Source organism: Colius striatus, chromosome 1 (genome assembly GCF_028858725.1).
Source record: "Colius striatus isolate bColStr4 chromosome 1, bColStr4.1.hap1, whole genome shotgun sequence".
Classification (NCBI taxonomy): domain Eukaryota; kingdom Metazoa; phylum Chordata; class Aves; order Coliiformes; family Coliidae; genus Colius; species Colius striatus.
In genome coordinates, this window is record NC_084759.1 from 153,076,744 (window position 1) to 153,095,139 (window position 18,396).

Genomic DNA, 18,396 nt, shown 5'->3' on the forward strand with positions numbered 1-18,396 from the left:
GGCAAGGGCAGCAACCCAATCCAGTGTCCAACGGGTTGGGAGATGAACAACACCGTCCTCCCTCTCCTTTTCTTTCCTTGCTTTTGCTCTTTTTGATGGCAGTGCTGCACTCCCTCCCCCTCGGCCACGGCTTGGGGAGAGGCTTTGCCCCTTTGCCCCAGTGGCCAGCCAAGCCCTCAGCTTGGGGGAGGCTGACTCTGCATCCCTCTGCCTCCAAAGCCCACTGCCCTCGGGCAGCCCTGCCCAAACAGCAGCAGAGGGCAGGGGAAGGAGTGCAGGGGAAGGAGCGCTGCCGCACCAGCCCTCTGCCATCCTCCCTCAGCTTCCCCAGGGCCATGCCTGAAAAAACATGGATGTAGAAGAAGAGAGAGTGAGGCTGGAGGGGAAGATGGCCCCAGATGAGCCTCTGGGCTCATTTGGGGTACAGGGTCACAAAACTAGATAGCAGGGTGCTAGAAATAAATAAGGAAAGGGAGTGTGCTTGGGGGATGCCCACATGTTGGCATCCCACCAAGGCTGGACCTCACTTGGGGTGGGTGGAGGTCTGGAGGTCTCCTTCCCACTCCCTGTGGGGGCTGACAAGGCAGGGACCCTCACCACACCAGAGATGCCTGTGGGTTCAGCGAGGTCCTCCTGAAAGGGAAGTGTGGCAAGGCAAGACCCAGGGGCAGCCATGCTGGGAGGGAGGGACACAGGGACTCCCTTCCCTCCCAGGATGACAGGAACCCCTCCTCCCTCCTGGGATGCCAGCATGGAGGGCTCGAGCATCACTCCTGGGAGGGGAGAAAGGAACTCCTTGCTTGGGGGCTTGTCACCGTGCTCCTCGGCGCTGAAGAGGGGGGCGCGGGGCCGCTCACGCCTTCCTCCCTTCCTCGCAGGCGGTGAAGCCGGCCTTGCTGGCACCCCCGAAGACCTCCACCGCCTGGTCGTCCCACTGGATCACGTTGCCTTGGAGGTGGGAGGTGCAGTTGGCCAAGGCCAGGATCTCCGCAGGCGCCAGCATGTGGTCCCAGACGCTGAACTGCGCCAGCTCCCCCACAAAGGCCTGCGTGGCATCGAAGCGGCCACCCAGCGTGTCCTGGGGAAGAGACGGAGCGTGGGTGGGATGGGGATGGGGACAGGAGAAGGGACATGCAGGCAAACAGGGCGAGGGGGGCTGGGAGGGGTTTGGGGAGAAGCAGAGCGAGACGCCCGGTGGTAAGGAAAGGGTGAGGGGGTGGTCGTGTGGAGAAGATGCAAGGTGACAAGGCTGGGAGCAAACGGAGGACAGAGGGCTAGGAAGAAGGAAGAGGAGAAGACAACGGGCACACGTGGCCTGGCCAGAGGTCAGATGAGCAGGCAGGAGAGCCCCTCACCCACGCTGCCAGTGCACTGTGCCGAGTGCTCCTGCCCACACCGCCTCCTGCCCTCGCCCCGTTTTGGGGCTGCCCCCCACCCCAGCTGCCCTCGTGCCAGAGCAGTGTGGTGTTGGCCAGCATGTACCTGTTCCTGGCCCAGGATGATGACGCCCTGGGGCTTGATGGCGTGCCAGGAGGCCAGGTTCTCGCCGGCGCCCCGCTGTTCGCCGTCCTGGTACGCCGACCATTTGCCATCCCGGGTGGTCCATGCCACGCAGACGTGGTGCCAGGCCTTGTCCTTCAGGCTCAGCGGCAGCTGGGCCACCTTCACGAGAAGAGCGAGACCTCAGTGCTCGGTGGGACTGACGGGGGACGCCGGTGTCTCCCCAGCCCCTCGCAGAGTGAGCAGTGCACCCACATGGCAGGGGCACACCAGTAGCCCCAGCATCACTTCTCAGGGGGGCTGAGGTAGGGCAGTCAAGGACAGGGGCTTCCCTACCATCCCCACTGCAGCTGGGCTGACCTTGTCATTGATGAGCAGCTCCAGGGGGTTGCTGCCCCACTCCAGCAGGACAATCTCATTAGCTTGGCTTGGCACAGAGTAGGAGAAAGGGGTGCCAAGCCCTCCCAGGGCCTTGGACTTCAGCCACATGCAGATGGTGAAGGCGTAGAGCTCCGGCAGGCTCTTCTTCACGCGGGCGTACATGTAGTTGTTCTGCACTGGGATGGACACTTTGAAGGCATCAGGAGGGCTATAGCCTGGTGGTCCTGCATGAAGAGGATGAGGAGAAGGGAGAAAGGTCAGCATCCACCCTTGGGATGAGGGTGGCCGGCCCTGAGGCTCTCCCAGAGATGCACCTTGGTTTAAGGACCCCACACCATCCCCTTGGGACAGGACTCACCGTGCTCCAGCTCCATCACCCGGTTCTGGAGCGAGTTGAGCTCCTTCTCAATGTCATGCTGCTTCTGGCTGTGGTCAGTGCTGGCGGCCTGGCGCTCCTTCTGCAGGGTCAGGATCTTGGAGAGGAGCTGCTCCTCCAGCTGCTCCATCTTGGTATGGAGGGCATCGCGGGCGAGCGCCGGGCTGGTGGGCACAGAGCCATTGGTGCGGGCTGGCAGCTCTTGCTGCAGTCGGCGGCAGCCACAATGGTGAAGAAAAGAGGAAGAAAAGAGGAAATTCAATGCAGTGTCACCAAGGTACATAAGGATGTGCCCAGCCACATCTCCATGGGGAGGGCTGAGACTACAGCCCCACATCCGCAGCGAAGCCTTCTCCAAAAGCCTCCAGCTGGACTTTGTACCTCCCTTCTCAGAGCTCCTGTTGAGATCTTTACTGTGAAATGAAGTTTGTGGGGGTCTATCTCTTCTCCCCAGTAAGGAACTACAGGACAAGAGGAAATAGGCTCAAGTTGTGCCAGGGGAGGTTTCAATTGGACATTAGGAGGAACTTTTTCACTGAGAGAGTTGTCAGACACTGGCATAGGCTGCCCAGGGAGGTGGTGGAGATCCCATCCCTGGAGGTATTTAAAAGCCGTGTAGCTGAGGTACTGAGGGACACAGTTCAGTGATGGGCTTGGCAGTGTAAGGTGAGTGGCTGGACTCAATGATCTTAACAGTCTTTCCCAATCAAAATGATTGTATGATTCTATGATTCCTGGCTGCTCTTAATGACTTTCTGCTGCTCAAGACACAAAGCAAGGCCAGGACACATGGGCACTCAGGTCATCCCTTGGCTCTGCTCCCACAGGCAGCCTCCCATGAGGAGGAAACCATGTGGGAAGGAGCTGGATCTCCCCTCCCTGCCACTTGAGAGGCTGTTTCACCACAGCCAGTGCACTGCCATCTCCCAACGGGGCTGTAATCCTCTTAGCCCAGCTCAGCCAGCACGCGGGGGTGCACGTCCAGCCAGGCAGGTAGCTCTCTGTAAGCATGAGCCAGCCTCTGCCAGGCCATCGGGATGCCACAGACACCGGGCCATCGTGTCACAGAATCACAGAATGGTAGGGGTTTGGAAGGGACCTCTACAGCTCATCCAGTCCAATACAAGCTGATACCATCCCTGCTGATGTGAACAGGCTCCCTTCAGCCTTGGAGCTGGCCTGGAGGAGGTCACCACGCTCATCTGCAGTTGTGACTTCCAGCTTTTTCTTCCTCTCTATGTCCTGCTTTTCCAAGATGGACAGGGCCTGATGATCATGCACATAAAGATGAAGCAGGGGATGCCCACCACCCCAAATCTTTGCTATCCACTATGAACGACAGAGGGAAGGGAAAAGCCAGCTTTGGCCAGGATGCAGCCTTGGTGGATAGGAACAGCAGGGAGAAGGGGAGCGAGAAGATGGTGGTGGTGTGAGCACAAAGAGCCTCGCACTGAGCAGGAACACACTCAGGCTGCAACCGAGAGGTTGCAACACCCCAGGGTCTGGAAAAGCCTCCAGGAGGGTTTGCCAGGACAAGCTCACAGATTTTCTGAGGAAAACCAACACGGACAACCCAAACGCAGCACGAAAAGAGAAGCTGTGCAAAGGGGACATCTGCCAGTCCTGACCGAACGCCAGCTCTCCCTACCGACTTGCTCCCGACTTGCTCTGTCAGCGCCGGGGATACTCCCGTGGAGGGCAAAACCCCTCCGGGAAGGGAAAAGCGCCTGCCAAAGGGCACCCTGCCTTTGGACTCTGTAAAACAGGGAGGGGTTAGCCGACGGGGAGGGGGATTTATCCCTTTTGGGGGGGGAGGGCGCGGATCTTGGGGACCCACTGGTGTAGCGGGCTAAAAGGCAAAAGGAAAGATGAGCGAAAAGGTTAATCCTCGGGATAATTCCCACCGGGGGGGAGTGGGGGGGGGCTGCCCCCCCTCCAGCCCGTATCCAAGCGGAGTCGGCCGTGTCTCCGGGGGACAGGGTGGCCATCGCCTCCGTGTCCGCATGCCGCGGGCTGCAGGAGCTCCCCCCGTCCCTCCCGGCGGCCCGGCGGAGGCTGGCACGCTCCCGCCTGCCGCACGCTTTGATTGCTCGAGCTGCGCGTTTGGAGCCTACGTCCCTGCTTTCATGCACGGCTCCATCTGTTAACGACGAAAAAAGAAAAGGCTGGGAGCTTTTGTCGCTCTCGCTAGCCCCCGATAGCCTGCCCTACATTATTCAGTAGTGACTGAGCTCTTTTTTTTCCTCTTTCCTCCCCCCTCCTCCTGCGTTTCTCCCTGCTGCTATTTTCTCCCCTCTGTAACTTTTCTCCCCACGGCTTTTTCATCTCCTTGCCTTTGGAGCATCTCCTCCTGACGCTCCCCTCCGCGCACACACGTGCTGTCTCTCCCCTTTTACTCAATTCCTTCTCCCTTTCTGACTTTCTCCCCCCACCCCCAATCCCTCTCTCCAGCTCTCCCTGGCTTCTCCAGCACCTATAGCTGCCGACCCCACATCCCTGCTGGCGAGGGATGCAGCCGGCACCCTCATCCAGTACAGTTTGGGGGCCACTCCATCATCCCAGCAGCCACCATCCCCAATGCCCGCAGCCAGACAGGTAATCAAGACTTCCCCATCCCAGCCCTGGTAGCCGGGACGTGCCGGGTGGTCGCCGCGGCACCGAGCTGGGCTGCGTCCCCTCACCACCCTCTGCATCTCCGAACTGCCGCTCGAGCATCTTTCTCCCAAATCCAATTATTTGCAAAGTTATTAATGTGAGCTGTGCAGCTGTTATCTACGGGTGACCTTTGGGGAGGGGAGGGGGAGGAGGAGAGCGCCTTCTCCCCGGCAGGCACCCGGCTTCCCATCTGCCGCGGCGCAGGCAGCAGGGGAGTGGGCAGCGGGTGCGGGGGAGGCTCGCTCGACGCTTTTTTGGCCACCAGAGCTGGCAAACCCCTCCCTCCCTCCCCTCCAACCCCAACAAGATTGAAAGATGCCAGGTAATATTAATCACGTTAAATGTCAGCAGCTGGCAGGGGGGCGAGGAGGGGGAAGCAGGGGGCCACGGGGCTGGGGCAGCCGCGTCGGCTGCGCGCTCGGCTCGCTCGGGCTGGAGCCCTCGAGTTGGCAAATGCACTTGGGTTTATGTAAGGAGATCAGAGCCTCATTTACTAATGCACGGGAGAATCTAAGCCCCACCGCTCCCCCTCGGCCACTGGCACAGGCGTGCCCACCTCAGCGGCCAGCCTGGGATGGGCACAGCTGGGCTGGGTTGGGCTGGGTGATGATGGCACACCCCAAGGATCATGATGACACACTCACAGAAGCTTCATCCCTTTCCCCTGACCCATGAATCCTTTCTGTGTCGGTCATGGCATCCCAGCCTGTCCACGGCACCTCCACAGCCACTTACATGAGATGCTTAATGCCATGGGCTGACATATCTGCACACCAGGGTTTTTCACACCTTGTTATCACCTTTCTGGAGCCTTCTGAACCCAAGCAGGAGCTTGGTGGTCATTAAACTCCAGGAGGGACCGTCTGGGATGGAGGGTGAGCAGGGATGCATTGGTCTTTCCCTCCTCCTTGCAAGAGGAGAGCTTGCTGCGGATCCTTTCTCCCTCAAATCTCGCTTGGGGCCCAGGGCTGTCATGATTTGGGGCTCTCCATCCCTGCTTTGCCAGAGATGGGGGCAGGAGGGAGGCAGTCGGCTTAGTCCCATTCCCGTGCTCTACCCACAGGTTTCCTGCTAGCAGCCCCAACAGCTGAGAAGCAAACAGGCTGTTATGGCTCTGCTCAGGCTAGTTCCACTGTGAGGCCCATCAGGCTGCCTTCGCTCCTGGACACCTCCCCTCCGAGGGATGATGGGGACAAAGAGGGCATCTGCGCTCCAGCACAGCCCAGGGGGGCAAGGTGATTCCATCCCCACTTCAAAACCTCTCCATTTGCAGCAGTAATTAAAAGCGTGGAAAACGAGCAGCTGGCTCCCCTGGCTCTATGTGCCAAGATGCACCTGAGCGTTTGGACATGAACACGCACAGAGAGCACGAAGTTTGGGGGACACTCCTCCAAACCAGGAGGAAAAACCCAGCCAGGCTGCTGTGCATGAGGAGAGGACAAACCATGCCTTTAGGAGTTAGGAGGAGGGGATGGAAGATGTGCCTGTGTAAACACCATGCCAGCGCTTGTCTTGCCTTGCCAAAATGGTGGAGGGCAAAGAAGAAGTCTGTGGGTCCCCTCCCTGCATCTCCCCCCCAGAAACCCTGCTGCTGGGCCACCAAAATTGAGAATCAGGTGACTTAAAAGATTTTTTGGCACATCAATAAACCTTGTTAGGTCTCACAGCTGAGACCAAGAGGGCCCAGATTAGAGCAGCGGTCTCCTGCCAGCCCCTTCCCCAGCAACTTTCACATCAAGAGGGTTGTTAAGCGTTGGACAGGGCTGCCCAGGGAGGTGGTGGAGTCCCCATCCCTGGAGGTATTTAAAAGATGCGTAGCTGAGGTGCTGAGGGACACGGTTCAGTGGTGGGCTTGGCAGTGTGAGGGGAGTGGTTGGATTCTATGGTGTTAAAGGTCTTTTCCAACTGAAATGATTCTATCTATGATTGCATGATCCCAGTTCCAGAGCCTGCAGTGCTAATCCCTGCTGGCAAACTCACTGCCCGCAGGGACATGCCTTCCTGGGAGGGCACACAGCATTTTGTGTCATTCCTCTCCTGAGACTAAGCCACTCCAGGCTTCGCTGGCGTTTCCTCTCCCCCATTCCCTCCAGCTGGGTTCCACAGAGCCTCTGGCACGCTGCCAGTCAGGCCAGGACCAGCCTTGTCCAGAGCCACCTTCTTTATGAGAGCTCCTGGGGCTGGGGGTGCCCTCCCTGCCATGTGGTGACCCCGGGAAGGTCCCCAAGGCTGACTGATGGGATGGAGAGATGTCAGCACCCTGTGGTCAAACTCTGGGCTATCTGCTTATATCTAGGGGCCAAAGATAAGGCAGGGACGGGAGCATGGGCAGCGTTCAGCTCATGGCTGAGGTGTGAGCCCAGGGCCGAGGCCGTCACTGGGCGCATTACGACAGGCTGGGCCCAGGGCAGCCCTAGTCCAGCCCACCTGCAACACACTGCCCAATTCCTTGAGCCTGCAGTGCCCACCAAGCCCCAGGGTGTCGCATCTCCCCTGCAGAACATCCTTGGGACCCTCAGGCAGTACAAAAGGGAACGTTTCTGGTGATGGAACATGTCTTGCTCATCAGTATGTGTATGTGTGAGGCTTGACCCAGCATTACTTCAGGCTCTCCAGGTGGACATGAAAGCCAGCTCTGGTCCTTGTAAGCTTCACCCTTCTCCACCCCAAACCTCCTGCAATCGCCAGAAACCTCGACAGAGGGCCAGGGCTGCTCACAGGTGACACAGCCCCTTGGGGAAGGGGGAAAAGTGTGATCAGAGAGCAGCTAAAGGCCCAATTCTCCCCCAAGGTTCAAATGGGTGCGCCAGGCGCTGTCCTGCCCATGCATCGCCTGGTCCTCGTGCATACACAGGGATGTGACTGCAGGGGCTGACTTTTCCTGCTTTTATCCCCGAGTGAGCACATCTGCTGCTTGCACATGCATTTCTCAGCCCAGTTGGGTGATCCACAAGGGGTCTATTTGTTTGGGGCTGCAGGGGGGTTTGGGGTGGCTCTATTCCTCCCTTTGGCTGCATCAGGCTCCAGGCATCACACTCAGCAGGACTGTGTCCCCCTGTCTCCTTACACATACCTGGCATGGCCATGTTTGGTTTTCTGTGTACGTGCATCACCCTGGCAGCTCACAAGTGCTTCCTCCAGACTCCAACTCTTTCCCTTTGCACGTGCATGTGTTTTCCTGCCTTTCCCATCTTTCTATCCCTGCTCACATCTCTATCCATTACAATAACCTTCTCTCCCCATCTCATTTCTCAGCCCATGACCTTAGTGGCTCTGAATTTTGCACCTGTGCCCTGCTGTTCCTGAGCCCACATGGCTGTAGTGCAGAGGGCAGAAGGGCAAAGCTGGGGAGAGGGACCACAGCGGGTCCTCCCTGGTCCCCCCTTCCAGCTCCATGCTTTGGGAAGGAGTGGAGAGGGCAACAGGGAACCAAGTGGGAAGATGAGGAGGCTGAAGGAGGTTTAGATTGGAGATTACAAAGAACTTTTTAACCAAAAGGGCTGTTAAGCATTGGACAGGGCTGCCCACGGAGGTGTTGGAGTCCTCATCCCTGGGGCTATTTAAAAGCCATGTAGATGAGGTGCTGAGGAACACGGTTCAGTGATGGGCTTGGCTATGTGAGGGGAGTGGTTGGAGTCGATCTTAAAGGTCTTTTCCAACCAAAACAAATCTGTGATTCTAAGACTTGCAAGATGCTCCTTGCAGGTGGTTCTGGTCCCCAGCAGACCTCAGGGTTCAACACAACCTCCAGAAAAGATGGGGCACATGGAGCAGGGAAACCAGTCAGCTCCCCTCTGGCAGCTCTCATGTGCCCAAACTATTGCCCAGCCGTATCCTGCAAAGCCTGTCAAGGTCTGTACACCTGCTGAGCCCCTGGCAACCTCAAGAAATCAACAGAGCCTTTGGTACCGCTGGCTCACGGTCGGGCCAGGGCTGAGCCTGCTGGGCACACGCTGCACAGCGGGGACCAGGGCTCCAGAGCCTGAGTGCCCAACAGCCTGACGCCACAAAGATGGGCACAGGGAGCAGTTCCAGCTGCCTCCTTCTTTCCACAGTTCATAGAGGGCGAGGGGTGCTGGGCATCACACTTTGGGAGAACTCCCATTCCTGTCTGCGATGGGATGTAATCTTTCTGCCAAAGAGAACCTGGCCCTAAGCTGATAACGTGCTCCCTTCAAAGGCCTTGGACACGCTACGGGTGAGCAAAGGACCCTGCCTGGCACTGCAAGGAGAGAAGGGCAGCCCTGACCCCTTGGGGCCACATTGCAAGGAGGAAAGAGAGGGGAGCTGAGGGCAAGTTGCTTGCCGCTGGGCAGAGCCCTTGGGGCAGAGTGGGGCAAGGATAACCTTCCTGAAGCCACGGGCAGGTGGACGAGCTGGTTTGGGGTGCAAGTGGCTGCAAGCGTGGGGAGCTGCACGCCTGTGAGCATCCCCCCGACCCCCCAGAGCATCCTCCCCCGGGAGCATCCCACCCGGCAGCACCCCTCGCACCTCTATCCGGTCGATGCGGTCCTGGAGGGCGCGGACGGCCTCCTCCAGCTCCCGCACGGCGGGCGGCTCGTCGGGGGGATGCCCCATGGTGCCGGGGCGCGGGGCGGCGCGGAGCCCGGCGGCGGCGGCGGCGGGGGGAGCGGCGGTTCGCAGCCCGCCCTCGCAGCGGCTCAGCTTGCCGGTGAGCTCCCGGATGGTCTCCTGGTCCATGCGGATCCGTTCCTTCTGCTCCAGCGCCGTTCGGCGCAGCTGGGCCGCCGCGCTCCGCAGCGCCAGCAGCTCCTCGGGGCCGGCGGCAGGGCCGGTGCTGGCGGCGGGGCCGGTGGCCGGGCACTCGGCGCTTAACGGCGTGCAGACGAAGCGGCTGAAGAGCGGCGGCGGCGGCGGGGCTCCCCCCGGGAGACGCGGCCCGGCGCTGGCCAGAGCCTCGGCGGGGCCGTGCAGGGCTCCCAGCCCCTTGTCGGCGGCGGGCAGGAGAGCGGCGGCGGCCGAGTCATTGTCGGCGGCGGGGACGGCGGCGGGAGCGGCGGTCCCGGCCGGGTGGACGCTGGCGATGATGCAGATGATGGCCCCCAGGAAAGCCAGCATGCCCGCCGCCAGCAGCACCGCCAGAAACTTCAGGGTGGCAGCGGCGTGGGGGGCCCGAGCCCGCGGACGGCGAGAAAACAAAACGGATGGGGACGGAGGGAGGGAGGGATGGCGAGACGGACAGCCTGGAGCGAGCCGGCGGAGAAGGACGCTACCGGCAGCAGCACCGGCACCGGGGCCCCGCCGCGCCGCGCTTATATCTGCCGCACGCACCGCCCCGCCCCCGCCGCCGCCCTGGCTCGGCCGTGCCGCCCCGCGCGGGCCTGCCCCCCTCCCGGACCCACATCTCCCCTACGGACCCTTCCATCCCCCGAGCATCCCACCGCCTCGGCCGTGCCGCCCCGCGCGGGCCTGCCCCCCTCCCGGACCCACATCTCCCCTACGGACCCTTCCATCCCCCGAGCATCCCACCGCCTCGGCCGTGCCGCCCCGCGCGGGCCTGCCCCCCTCCCGGACCCTCATCTCCCCTACGGACCCTTCCATCCCCCGAGCATCCCACCGCCTCGGCCGTGCCGCCCCGCGCGGGCCTGCCCCCCTCCCGGACCCACATCTCCCCTACGGACCCTTCCATCCCCCGAGCATCCCCCCGGCTGTGCGGTGCCGCGTGGGCCTGAGCCCCGCTACGGAACCCCCATCCCCGGAGCATCCTGCAGGGGTGAGGGACCCGGGCGGTGGAGACGAGTAGGAGCAGGCAGGGATGGGGCGCGGGAGGACAACCCAGAGCGCCCGGGAACGGGGGGCAGCCTGGGCTCGGGGCACTGAAATGTGCCTCTGGCGACAGGATGCTCCTCCCGGACAGCCCAAGGGAGGATTTTCCCCTGCGAGATGCTCAGGCTGGAAGGGCCCCTTGTTACTTGGAAGGTCAACTCCCGGTGCTCAGACAGCCCCTGGGAGGCTCCTTCAGGCTGCTGGCAGGCTTTTCCCTCCTTACCTTTCTCCTAAATACCAAACCAGCAATCTTCTGGGAAACCCCTCCTCCGGGAGGGTGATGGTGCAGCCGTCCTGCTCTCCCACCCTAGACGTGGCTGAGAGCAGCCGTGAGATGCCTTCACCCTCTGCCCCACACGCCCACACCACCCCTTTGGGAAATAAATACCTACCATCACTTTAAATCTCTCATAAAGGAGATCCTTCAGACACCCGCTTCCTCCTGGCTCTGGCAGGATGCTCACCCACCTGACACAACCCGTGCCCTCTGCCCTCCCCAGGCACATCAGGGCCTCGGCTTTGCAGCCCAGCCCAACAAAGCGAGAGAAAACCAAACTGGGTTTAAGCTCTGCTGGGTACAGTCAGGAAATCTTTCCTAGCCAGCAGAGAAGTGGCAGCAGGGATGTTTAAAACAGCTCCAAGGGATGGATATGAAACAGTGGTAAAGATTACATATTCTGCCCCCCAGGCACTGTGGCGTGGACGGCAAGGGAGCCAGAGCTACAAAGCATCCCACAGGGAGTGGGATTCAATGTCCCACAGGGAGTGGGATGCTGCAGGTGGGCATGGGTCACCCTCTCTCTCTTCACAGCATGCATTGCATGCCAGCCATCCCCAGATCCTCACCCAGAGCCTAACAGGAGGCCTGCCCAGCTTGCAGGGAGGAAGTTGGATGGGGTGATTTAAGGAAGAGGGAGAGAGGAAGGGGACCGTGAGGAGGAAAAGCGGAGGAGGGCATGGAGGGGGATAAGAAGGTGGGCCTGGAGAAAGCCCAGTGACAGGTACCTGCAGGTGAGTCACTCCGGGCAGGTGAGTGCTTGGTGTGCTGGGATGAGTGGGTGCTGCTGCAGGATGCAAAGAAAACAGAAGCCTGAGCCCAGCAGCATGAAGGGAGGCCATGGCCTCTGACCTGAACCTTCCCACTGTGTTACCCCCCTTCCTGCAGCATGCCCACCCCTGTCAGCCAGACAGAAGAGGATTCAAAAGGAAGCCACGGGGGTGCTAGACCAGCCCACTCTACCCCACAGCCTGCAGGTCAAGGTGAGAAGTGTGTCAGTTACTTGCAGCCCTGCAAAAGAAAATTGCCCTGTGCTTCTTTTTGGGTGCCAGGCTGGAGGAAGCAATGCTGTGCTGGGGACTTTGCACTGTCCCAGCCATCCAGATTTTATTTCCAAAGGCTGCAGGATGGCAGTGGCTTATCCCTACACCATGCTGATGGGGGGAGTGGGCGAGACCCTCCACAGCAACCCTGACTCGCTCAGCCGTGCCGGGAGGCAGAGGGTGCTGCAGCAAGGCAGGGCTCATTGCTACTGGGGGCCTGACCTCTCCCTCTCCCTCTGAAGGGGCCATAACTTCTTCCTGGAGACAGAGAAACAGCAAAAATAGATTTTCACAGGGGGTGATGACTCAGACTGGTGAGTAGCCAGAGCAACCTCCCCGTCCAACGAATAACAATTCAGAGATGCTCGGTGGGCAGCCAGCTCCACGAGGACGTGGTGATGCTGAAATCCTGCCCTCCTGCAGGCAATGGGTCTGTGGGGAGGTGACGAGGGAGCTTTGTGGAGCCTGGTTTTGAACAGGGTTGGTGGCAGAAGCTGGCTTTAACAAGAGTGCATGGATTCAGCCCAGAAGGACTGGGAGCTAGAGTGCGATAAAGGGATTTTTCTTCTGTCTAATTAACACCCAACCAATGCCTCAGGCTAGCAGTTGTTCCCAAGGGGTAGTACTTCCCAAGGCAGGGCGAGGTAGGCCAAGGGGCTGCCCTGATGTGGTCCCTGGGTGAGAGAGACCCTTGGGATGGGCTGCTGGCATGAGGGGAAGGACGTCTCCTGCTCTGAGCCAGGCAATGTGCTGCCCCTTATCCAGCCCTTCCTGTGGGACCAAGGCAGCCCCTCACTGACTGGGGAGGTGCCTTGGTCTGTCCATGGTGCTCAGGCCAGCAGGGTGGTGGGGATGAGGAAAGGGGAGGGCCCTTTCTGAAGGAAGGGTAACCTGGGGTCTTGAGGCAGGGCATTTCTCCCCGAGGCCATTGCTCAGCTCAGGGGCACACCTGATGGGGCAGAAGGGCTCCTCTGCAGCTGTCACCCCACAGACCCAGCTCTACCCGAGTCCACCTCACTTAGAGATTGGTAGACACCACATAGCATGGAAATCCTGCCTTCTTTGCCCTCCAGCTCTCACAGCCCTGCAGACATGGCTCGTGTCACCTCACCCCAGTTACGGGGTCTGTGCCAGCACACTTGCGTGAAACCTCGTTAGACACGTCTGGTCAAGGCTGGTATCTGCCTCTCCAGCTTTCCCCGGGCTCCATACAGCATGGCTCAGAGGTGGCTTCCTTTGCTGTCCTCAGGTCCAGCCAAGAGCCTGTTTGCAGAGCCAGGGCTCAGGGGTGACAGCGAGTGCCGACCCTGTGGGTGTTGTGGCATGCAGCAGGGGGCAAGGCAAACCCCACAGCACAGTGCAAACAGCTCAAGGCCCTGGCCATGCTCAGCTCCAGTAGGCAGCAGGCCCTGCTCCCAGCCAGCCAAGACACATTCCCACTGGAGAGGGCTCTCCAGGGGCTTGCTGAGCCTCAGAGGCTGGAGAAGCATCTCAAGCACTCACAGCCCTGGCTAATAAAGCAGGAGCTCTCACCCAGCAACTCACAGCTCAGCCCAGGCCAGACCCAGCACCAGAGGGCAGCACTGAGGTGGTTTTGGTTGGGAGCCTACTCAATGCTGCCACTGGGCCTCCCCATTACTCTTTCCCGGTATCAAACGCTGACTTCCCGCACCTCTTCTCCCACTGCCTAAAGAGCACCTTGGCACCCAAAACCCCCTCGCACCTCACACCACCTGAAACTTGTAACCATTTGTAGGGGGAAAAGACTAATGGAGTGAAGCCGAGGCTTTGATTACCCACATTAAGGGTATTTTTCATCACATTTCTTAGATTAGCACATCGTAAAGCGCACTTAGGAATGCATTTTGGAGTTGGGAAAAGCCTGAGGCTTGGCTGGGCTCAGATCTCATTTCACTTTTAAGACAAAAGGATGTGGGAGACCCCCTGGAAGTTCTCCAAAGCACTTTGGAGGAGCATGTTCAGGTTCCACTTGCTCCAGTTTGACCTTCCCCAAGCAGCCCCTTCTCCCCTCAGCGTTACTGAAACATCTTTTGTCCTTTGCCAGAGCTTCTCTGCATCCAGAAAGGTCTGAAGACCTAGCCCAGAAGGAACCCACGGTGCGTGGGAAGGGCAGGAAGCATGTTTGCACGTGAGTACAGAGCTGATGGGAGGCACTGCTTACCCCAAGGAGGAGAAGACAAGAGGTTCTGGAATGTAACAATTTATTGGGGTTCATTTTGTTGTTGTTGTTGTTAAATTTTTATTTCACTTTTCGTTTTAAACTCCCCATTTCTGGCATTGATACAATATTCAAGAGCAGCAGAAAGAACAAAATGTACAAGAATACAAGAGTAAATTAGCACAACCCCCACCCCCAAACCTGGAGCAAAACCATTTTCTTGTGGGAAGAGCCAAAGGGAAGGGGGGAAGGGGGGCGTGCGATTCGATGGCTTGAGCCTCCCACCCATCCACTCTAGACAAAGTTTAGCCAGCTGGGAACTGGATTAAACAAACAAACAAACAAAAAACCCCCAACCCAACCAACCAACCAAAAACACCCCCCTCCCCCCACAAAACTGAACAAACACTGTATTTAAAATGAAACTTGAAAGACCAAAGAGAAACAAAATATAGATATACAATTCATCCGTGCACAATCCTTAAATGCCTTTTTGTTTTGTTTTCCAAAATAAAAACATTACAAGATACATATTTAGGTTTATTTTAAATTAAAAGAGAGGAAAAAAAAAACCCCAAACAAACAACCACCTTCACTGTGTCGTGTTATGCCTAGTGAGGGGAGAAGAAGAGAGCGATGGGCCCCGTCAGCACTCTAGGAGTCGGGTCCTGACCTTCTCTAGGAGAAAGGCCGAGGCTCTGACGCTGCTGCCAAAGCTCAAGCATGGGCAGGCTCTGAAGCTTCCCCCCACCCCAAGTAGCACAGAGCTGAGAGGGGTCACTCGCCTGCTCCAAGCTCAGTATTTGCAGGAAGCCGCAGGACTAGGGCCTCAAGCTTGGCACTGGGGAAGGTGAAGGGAAGGAAAAGATGAGGCAGGACCCTGTCGTCCACCACTGGCGGGACAACTTTCTATCCAAAAAGAAAACCAACAGTGGGGAGGGGAAAAAAAAAATCCCTAAAATCCCAAAATAGACGGTCCTCTATTGTTAAGGAGCATACAGGGCTTGATGGCAGGGGAGAGCAGGAGAGGACAGCATACTGAGTCCGCTGGCTTGGGGGAGGCAAGGGCACGACTTCTTTGTAAAGAAAAAAAGTCATCACGATGGCTTTTAAAACCTTTTCTTGTTCTGTTTGAGAACTTGACCTAAGACTGCACCCCACTGGCAGCAGGGGCAGGCTGGAAGCAGCAGGTTCCCTCCAGGACAGCTAAAGAGCAACCTACCTGTGAAACAGCACCCGCCGGCTGCTGCTCTGCCCAGAGGGAAACCCTCAGCGCTCTTCAGCGGTAACCTTCACAACCTGCAGCTCTAAGAGCTCAGCTGAACAAGGAAACAAGTCAAGAGCCGGAGCCCAGACACGGGAATGACCACTTCAGCTGCTTTTCCTGACTATGCCCTTTCTCTCCTCACCTGATATATTTTGAGCTGCTGCTACTGCCATCACCCTGCCAGCACCTGCCACCTTACCTCCTCCCTCTACCGGCACTCCTGGGTGGGTGCTAGGAGGGAGAGGGCCCAAAGCACAGCGCTCACCTGAGGCAGAGCAACTCTCACCCCAAGGACAGTCCCAACGTTTCCCCACTGTGGAAAAGCTGGAAGGAACAGAAGAGCTGCCAGAGGCAGCCCACCACCCACAGGCAGGGCAAACTGATGCCACCTCCCATGGCTCCTAGAAAGAGATTTTAAAGAAAAGGAGAAAGAACTTGAGGCCCTGTGACATCCTGACAAGGTGGGACCCCCTCAGAGGCACCCTAGAGGACACAAATGAAGCTGTTGGTGCACAGAGGCAGCTGCCAAGCCCACTAGTCGCGTCGGTCTGACACGGGGCAACACTGAAAGGAGAAGCGGGGGATGGAGGGGCAAAGGTGGGGACGGAGCTAGACTCCGATGTCTCCTCCCATCTATACCCCTAGAAAGAAACCATATACATTGTGCTCTGGGAGGTGGGGGGGGCATAAAACACAGAAGGAAAGGCAAATAAAGCCAGTGATTTGCTCGACTCCAAAGCCTCGATGAAGGTGTTTGCTGGAGCCAGTTATGGAAGGAAGCACGGAGATGAAGAGAGGTGGATTGCTGAAGCAACACTCGGCCCTCCTCCGTCTCCGTGCAAAGGCGGTGGGAGCGGGGCCGCCAGCACCCTCGTGGCAGGATGGTCCCCTCCACCTCCCCAGCCTCCTCTCACATGAAGGGGATGGGGACAGAGGGCAGTGACACAGCTGGCAGAAAGGCCATGGCTAACCACGGGGGAACAGCACCCAGGAGGCACCGAATCCCCGGCCCCAAACCAACCGTCTTCCGGCACACACGGCCTTTGGGAGCGCAGACGGGGAAGGCTGCGCGCAGGGTGGTGAGATGGGGTGGGGGCAGGAGGATTTCTTTTATCTTTATATATTTATATATCAAAAGTAAATAAGATCCCAGCTCTTGCACGATTATTGGGCGATTGAAAAATGCAGCAAAAGCAAGCGACACTGGAGTAAAAGGATGCGCCAGGCAAGGAGGAAAAAAGGTCTTGTCGGAAGGAGGGGGGAAGGAGGCGAGGGGAAAAATAAGCACTTAGGCAGACACGTGCTCCAGGCTCTTACACCTCCCTGGGAGGGAGGACCTGCTCCCGGGCAGCCTCACTTAACGCCACGGCCTGGGGCGGGCAGAAGCATGGGGGGCCTCGGGGACACCATCCTCCCTCCAGCACAGCAACCTCTTTCTGCCAGGAAGTGCCCAGGGAGGTGATCATCTCTAAACGCTGGGAGCTGCCAAAACCTCCTCTACAAAGAGGGGCTGGGAAAGGGAGTGAAATCCCTAGGAAGACTCAGCTCAGAGACAGCTCCTACCTGGTAAAATGAAAAAAAAAAAGCAGGATTGTGGTTGGGTTTTTTGTCTTTTGTTTTTGTTTTATTTCCTAAAAGCTCCCTGGGAACTTTGGTAAGGGGAGACGCAGGGAAATGCTCCCACTCTCTTTGGAGAACAGAAACTGAGCAGCAGTGGCTCACCACAGCCAGGCCTGCTCGCCACGCTCCGTTTCTCCATTTTCCATCCCAGAAGGAGACTGCGTCTCGTCAGCTTCACGCCTCCCCAGACCCGCTCTGCTCAGCGAGGAGAACAGACAGCACGAAGACAGGAGGCTACTGCTCCAAGCTGAAGGCTGTGGGAAGCACTGACAGAGTTCGGTGGGCAGAGAGAGAAGTTCCCAAGAACGGCCCAGGCTACGGGAGGCATTGAGACATCCGTCACCTGCCACCCAAAAACCAAGGGCACCAGAGAAGCCCAGACAAGAAAAAGCTGTCCTTAGTGTCCCCTGCTTGCCACCTTCTGTTCAGAAACCAACAGCTGGTGGCTCCTTCCCTCCTCCCTGCAGTCACTCCCATGCACTGACAGCTCGGACGGGGAAGGCAGCACCTAGAGCTGCCTCCTCGCTCTGAAGAAACCCAAAGGCAACTCTTCCCCAGCACCCCACAGGAAGCTGGGGCGGAAGGTGGCACCTCCGCTCAAGCACAGTCCCCTTGAGGTGTTCCTCTACCCACCCCAAAACCTCCAAGGAGAGAGGCTCTACGACACCCTCAGAGCACATAGGGCAGCTCTCTCGCTTGCCTCTGCCAGCTGTCATGAGATGAGACACCAGACTATGTACGAGATGGGACTGGGTTCTCTGTCCTGACGTGGCGAATCCTACACGGACAAACGCCACTCCCCACCCGGCGCTGGAAGCAGCTCAGAGATGCTGTGGAAGGGAAGGTATATCTGCTTCCCCTGGGAAATAAGCTCACCGTGGTTAATCCTGGTTGGATATGGGGGAAGGGAAAGAAAAGAGACAGAGACTTGGCAGGAAAGGTACATGCCAACCCCAAATCTTAGCAGCTTGCTGTGCATGCAAAGTAAGTCAACTGTTTCCATGTCGGTGGCCCGACGCACGTCCTGGCAGAACGCCACCGGCCACTGGAAGGCCGCTCGGCCGGAAAACCACTCGGAGACTCCACCTTAGCTCACAGGAGAGGTACGGGAGGGAAGGGAACTTACTCCAAACACTCGGGAGGCAAGGACGGGAAAGGTTTGTAGACAGGGTTCCTCCAACACGCAACTTGCCTTTTCAGCTCAGAGCTCGCTGCTTAGTCCCAGAACGCCTTTCCTTCCAGTCCAAGCGAGCCAAACACCACCCCAGGCACGCACGCTTCGGTACTACAAAATACTCTTTTCTCTAAGGA

At 58.4% G+C, this 18,396-nt stretch overlaps 1 protein-coding gene across 1 annotated transcript; it reads right to left on the reverse strand.

Annotated features, from left to right (window-relative positions):
• Positions 1–383: 383 nt before the first annotated feature.
• On the reverse strand, positions 384–9,991 carry NPTXR (neuronal pentraxin receptor). Its single transcript, XM_062012603.1, has 5 exons — positions 9,404–9,991; positions 2,240–2,462; positions 1,861–2,105; positions 1,483–1,662; positions 384–1,078 (listed from the first exon to the last, which is right to left on the reverse strand). Exons 1-5 carry the CDS (start codon positions 9,989–9,991, stop codon positions 854–856), a joined length of 1,461 nt encoding a protein of 486 aa, XP_061868587.1. The 3' UTR covers positions 384–853.
• Positions 9,992–18,396: the final 8,405 nt, after the last annotated feature.

What these genes read in the sequence shown, in the direction of transcription:
- NPTXR (XM_062012603.1), bottom strand. Translation starts at nt 9,991, where the DNA reads ATGCTGGCTTTCCTGGGGGCCATCATCTGCATCATCGCCAGCGTCCAC. An exon ending in ACCGCATCGACCGGATAGAG is followed by an intron (nt 2,463 to 9,403) that starts GTGCGAGGGGTG and finishes CGCCGACTGCAG; the next exon opens with CAAGAGCTGCCAGCCCGCAC. An exon ending in TCATCCTGGGCCAGGAACAG is followed by an intron (nt 1,079 to 1,482) that starts GTACATGCTGGC and finishes TCTCTTCCCCAG; the next exon opens with GACACGCTGGGTGGCCGCTT.